General features: G+C 33.3%; 1 protein-coding gene across 1 annotated transcript in view; it reads right to left on the minus strand.

Annotated features, from left to right (window-relative positions):
- Positions 1 to 4,268, minus strand: part of LOC105618380 (protein ECT2) — an 11,169-nt gene extending 6,901 nt beyond the window's left edge. Inside the window, exons 1-5 of the mRNA XM_012199921.1 lie at positions 4,208 to 4,268; positions 2,636 to 2,846; positions 2,373 to 2,511; positions 2,072 to 2,281; positions 1,511 to 1,657 (exon numbers count right to left, since the gene is read on the minus strand). Coding sequence (XP_012055311.1) covers positions 1,511 to 1,657; positions 2,072 to 2,281; positions 2,373 to 2,511; positions 2,636 to 2,846; positions 4,208 to 4,268 — 768 coding nt within the window. The remainder of the gene's footprint in view (positions 1 to 1,510; positions 1,658 to 2,071; positions 2,282 to 2,372; positions 2,512 to 2,635; positions 2,847 to 4,207) is intronic.
- Between the last annotated feature and the right edge of the window lie 1,601 nt (positions 4,269 to 5,869).

A 5,869-nucleotide genomic window follows, 5' to 3' on the forward strand; every position in this document is an offset into this window, starting at 1 on the left:
TGTGTGTGTGTGTGTGTGTGTGTGTGTGTGTGTGTGTGTGTGTGTGTGTGTGTGTGTGTGTGTGTGTGTGTGTGTCCATTAAATATTTTTTATTTAAATTAGTAAATACTATATACCCAGTAAATCGTTTCTTTTTACGTTACATGATTAAAGCCACGTAAAATTATTTTATTTTACAGATAAAATTACTAAACCTTATCTTCCAAAACCCTATCTTCCAAAAAAAAAGAAAATAAATACCACGAGTAATGCTTTATCCTGTGTCTTCAAATCTGTGCACTCAGTTTTCAAATCGTGTGGTGCAGATGATACATTGTTACTTTTTCCATCAAATATAGAAGTATTTTGTAAGTTGTGTTTAGTATTTGAAATTTTTGTAGACATTGGGAAAGATTTGGATAAAGATGTATATTTCTTTTTGAAAAGAGTTTTCTCGGAAGGACAATAGTACGAACTGGTGGAAATATCTTTCTTACTGTCTGAAAATATTGGACAGAAAGAAAAGTGGTTGATTTTTGAGAAAAAAGATGTGTGCGATTTGGATAAAGGCTTATTTCTTTCACCTAATGCGTTGCGCAAAAAAGTATCGCTATATTGTTCCTCATTATGTTTCAATATATTCGGATACGAACGCGTTTTCATGAATTTATACTTTTCAAGTGTCGTCATTTTATGAATAAATGGACAGGAATTAGTTTTTCTCCATTTTATATTTCGTTTTATTTTACTTTTTGATGTATTATTCTGTACGTAATGAATATTTTTACGATATTTTAAAGATGTACTATTATTCATTGGTGATAAACAAGGATTACATTCGTTATTTTTTTCGTAAGACGACGACGATTTGAAATCATCTGGTTTAGCTGGAAAATTCGACGAGTTTTCACAAGAAGATATTCCGTTATCGAACAAAGAACTTTCAGAAATATAGAATTTAACATTTTTATTGCTTATTATTGACGGTGGTGTTGGAATTGAATATTTATTTGACATAAAAATTGAAGATGAATTAGATGATCTGGTTATATCTATACCAGAATCACTTTGCTCTGTGAAAGAATGATATAAGTTTCCAGATTTAATAATTGAATTTTGCAAATTGAGACAATTATCATTCATACTAATAGCAGAATCTTGACTGATATCATATATAGAAATGAGATCGTTCCACTGATTATTATATTCTACATCACGTATATATGAGATTAATGAATTATTTTTCGATGAACTCGATATACTATAATCAGTTTTTGTTGTATTAAAAATTGAATTTGAATAAGGATAAAAAGAAGAGGAAGTTGATTTAATATACGTTAAGGAAGGTGGATTATTGGATGTATTTTTAAAATATAAGTCCACATTTGCTCTCTTGTAGAAAAGGCCGGATATATCTACCACCTAAAGCATTTATGTAATACATAAATGTCTATGTGATGTAGTGTCATATAAAAAAATTTGTATATAAAAAATTATTTATAAATAATGTGAAAATTATATTAATACTTACGACGTGAGTGCAATTCGGATCATCGATCTCAGTAGGTTCGCCGCCCTGTTGCTCCAGAACTTCACACATATGCTTCTTCTCTTCTTCAGGAAAACCAGAAAAACATACTTTTGCCCCATAAAATGGCTTTAGTTTATAAGTTGCTATCTGCAATTAGAATTAAGTGTGTTTTTAAAACTAAGGAAATTCTTATCATAATGTTACCATTAAAATTCGAATGAGAACACTATATCGCTTTATCATACTAAGCGCTCAGAGATAGCAATAGAGAGATATGAGTGCAATGCAGATTCTGCACTACGATTGTTCACATACATACACAAATGTATTTTCTTTATCTTTTTATTGCTACCTTCAGTGGCACTTAACAAACTAATCGCGCGTCGTGCCTTGAAGACACTAGAATTATATATTGGAATTAAATATCAAAATTTATTCAAATGTTACATACAATAAAATAATTGTAATTATTATAAATTAATGTTATAATTTATTTTATTAAACATTTTTATAAAATATTAAAATTTTATCTTGAAATTATTATCTTTAACTAACACCTACCAATTCCTCATTGTTCGCATATGTGGAGATATCGTCTTTGGTATTCCACAATGCTATCACCCATTCTATCGACATGATAGGCAATCCAAATGTGTCAGCGTATCTGTATTTTTCTCCACTGCAATGATTTGCAATAAGATGCGTCACTTTAATACCCATCTCTTTTCGGATGCTACCTCCCATATTAAGAATCATATTAGCTAACTTGCGCTGTTAAAAAATACATTACCTTATAAAAATATGAAATATATATAAAATGTCATAAAAATTGTAAATAATCGGAATTGTAAAATAAACTGACCAGTTCATCCTCTCTAGCTCGAAATCCACTAAATACTACTATTGTGCCTACCATAGCTTGTGTATACATTGGTCTTTTAATACTGGGCAAAGGTTCTTTTTTCTCTGCCAATTGTAGCAGAGCCGTAGGTCCCAGTACTCTACAAAACATAAGGCAAACGAATAATCATTAGAATTTATCGTTCAATATTAAAATTTAAAAAAATTATATAATTATTAAACGTTTTATACGTTATAAACTATAATACATTATTATGTACAAACCTATGGGCACTCTTGCATAAAGCATCATATTCGGACCCTTCAAATTGTTTGAGTATAAAATAGGTATTGTAGGTAGTATCTTCAACATATTCTGTGCCAGTTTCAGATTTAAGTACTGGCACTTTGAATTGCTGAACAGCAACATTAAGTGCAGGATCATTGCAGGTTGTACCAACTAAGCATATCCTTTTCTTGCGTGGTATTATTAAGGCTGATAACAAATAATTACCTTGTCATCAACTTTTATCATTGGCACTACTGATTTACATTTAATTATTTAAATTATAACAATATTAATTTTGTTAAATCAACATTTTTAAGAGTGGAAGATAACTTTTAAATATTTCATTTTATAACTTGATTACATAATGCAAAAATATAAAAATCATAACAATAATATTATTTTCAGTATTAATAATTTCACTATTTACTATTAAGAATTTTTTAATATTAATAAAAAATTAATATAATATTGATATATTATATTATTTAAACACTATTATATATAATATTATAACATAATTACAAAATAATATTATTGTTAGATGAAGGGTACACGACATAATTAAGGGTGGTAATTAGTTTAGTGTTTCTCAGTGAGTAGAAATTTTTTATTTATACATGTGTGCGTGCACATTACATATGCGCGCATGAATAAATATGAAAATATGAATTTTCTTTCATCAATAAATCACTACCGTCTTATGACTTCGACAAGTTAGAAAGATTTGTTAGAAAACACTATTTTTAGTCGTGTCAGCGTGCCTGTAAAGTTCAAACATTGTTATACAAAGTACACAAGCTCTAATCTCGTATCATAGGCAACGGGAAGTCGCGTATACATGTATACATCTGTACGCACCATTCACGTGCTCGGCGTAAGATAATTAACTCGCGAAAAGCACGAAGGATAGAGAGAGAAGGAAAAAGATAGGAAGCGAGAGCGAGAAGGAGAAAACAACAGAATGAGAGAGGGAGATAACAGACGGAGACAGAAACGAGCGAATCACGAATTACTGTGAGAAACAGCATTGTAATTTTCAAGGAGTTTCGTAAAGGACATTCGTCACGGAGAGAGACATCATGTCTCCAATATAATTTTGGACAATTCAAGGCCGAGCTTGTAAAACTAACAGACGTGAGCTACAAAAAATTTCTCATTTTCCTTCTACTTTTTTTTCTTTAAAAGCGGTAATCTAGAAAGATCCGAAAAAATAATACTATGACATTGATTGACCATGCCGAGTCATAAATTTCGTAAAGTTTGGAAGTAAAGAAAACGAATCGGTTCGTTAAAACTGTATGTATACAGGGATCTCTTCGTGGATTTTCGTTTTTACATGACCGGGGACGTTTCCCGTGAAAAATGCGAGATCATTGTCAATGCGAATTCGCGAGATCGCAGCCCAAAGTTCGAAAAATTCAAAATCGCTCAGGGATTAAGGATTTAAGGATTTTTGGCAGAGGCGGCGAGTCGAGTGTCGATCCGTCGACCGCGCAACGACGTCACCGTCCTCTCCCGTCTGCTTGACGGCGCCGTGGATGATTTAACGTTGACAGATTCGCGCTTACTTTTGGTCGCCTCCGCACTATTTATATCGCCGATACTGCTGTGGACGCTACGCTCTTCCATCTTGGCCCTGTACGTTACAACATCGGCCCTCTCTTCTCTCCCCTTTGTACGCGCAAATCTTGCTGAGCGTGTCCTCCCGTCTTCGACGTGCAACGACACTCGTCCGTCCCGTCGCCGATCATTTAAAATGCTATCGCGCAGGCGACAGCCGCGAGGTCCTCCGCACCACTCTCGTGTTCAACATGAAACGTCACTCGCGCTCGCCCGTTATCACGAAACAATTATCTTCCCAAAATCGCAACAAATGTAAAAACCAACGGCGTCGACAGCAATCATCAACAGGACGACCAACGGCACAGAACACTGAACACCAGCCACAATTTGTTGGCCCTCCTCTTTCCCTCCGTGTATATCCCGTGTGTTATCCACCCCACCACGGCTACTGATTTTTTTCGTTGAAATCGGCAAAACTCACGTTGTCTCTCTCGCGCGCTACTCCTCTCGCGCATGCGCGCCGTCTTCCGTTAGTCTCCTTTTTATCGCAGCCAATCGCAGCATTGGTTACTAACGACAAGTGCGAAGTGCGAATAGAGAGTTAAGGCGCCTTTACATGGCAGCGTCGAGCGTCAGAGCATATTGCACAGTAATATGTTTAATTTAATTTTGCTGAAATTGAATTTAATGTATGAGATACACTAATAGTGGAATCTCTTGTAGTTTACACTATATAAATTTTTATTATTACATGTTAGGATAATATATATCAGAACATAACCTCTCTTAAGTGAGGAGCACAGCACTTGCATAACTCATAACACGTAATATATAAGAAAATGTATCAATCGAAGTCCTTCGTTTCCTTCCTTTCCATGAAATAAAGAATTCTGATTGATTCAATTTCTTATGCCTTATGTGTTATATGCAAGAGTCTCTGCTCTTTGGTTTATGAGCCTTCTACTAGAAGTCAGAAGTTAAAAATTGACCAATCACAATCGTTAATTTTTCACTTTTGCTTTCTGATTTATAACTAATGGCTTATTAAGCCGATTCTACATTAGTTGCAAGTTGATCACAAGTTTGTTTCGACCAGCCAATCTGAAGTTTGCATTTTGAAATGCATTCTGAAACGCTTCAGAGCTGTCACAACAAATTTGCAATCGGCTTGTAACTAATGTAGAACCGGCTTTAGGGTATATCCATACAAGTTACATAGTCGCATAAATGTACATGCATAAACAAAATTATCCAATCGTATTTTTCCTATAAAGACATATATAAAACGTGATTATTTGCTTTATATAATAAAACTAAAGGATAATTTGCTTTATGCATATGTTTATGCGGTTTGTGTGATGTAATCTTAAGTCGATATTCAAGGCCAATTTCATCAACTGCAGTCAGAGAACTGTAGGATTAGCATCATAAGAATATTGGCTTGCCAAAAATTAAAAATTTTTGAAGCTCGAAATTTGTATTTTAACATGCTCTTGATTGTCTTTAAATTTAATTCTGCAAAATTGAAGAGAGAAAAAATTTTTTTTCGCCGAATTTCAACATTTGTAAGAAATGCAGATTTAGCTTCAAAGTAGCATAATTCGATCAAGAAAAAGTATAAATTCTGAAAAAGTATTTAAATTTAAAGAAAATAAATAATAAATATT

This window comes from Atta cephalotes, assembly GCF_000143395.1.
Source record: "Atta cephalotes unplaced genomic scaffold scaffold00016, whole genome shotgun sequence".
NCBI lineage: Eukaryota > Metazoa > Arthropoda > Insecta > Hymenoptera > Formicidae > Atta > Atta cephalotes.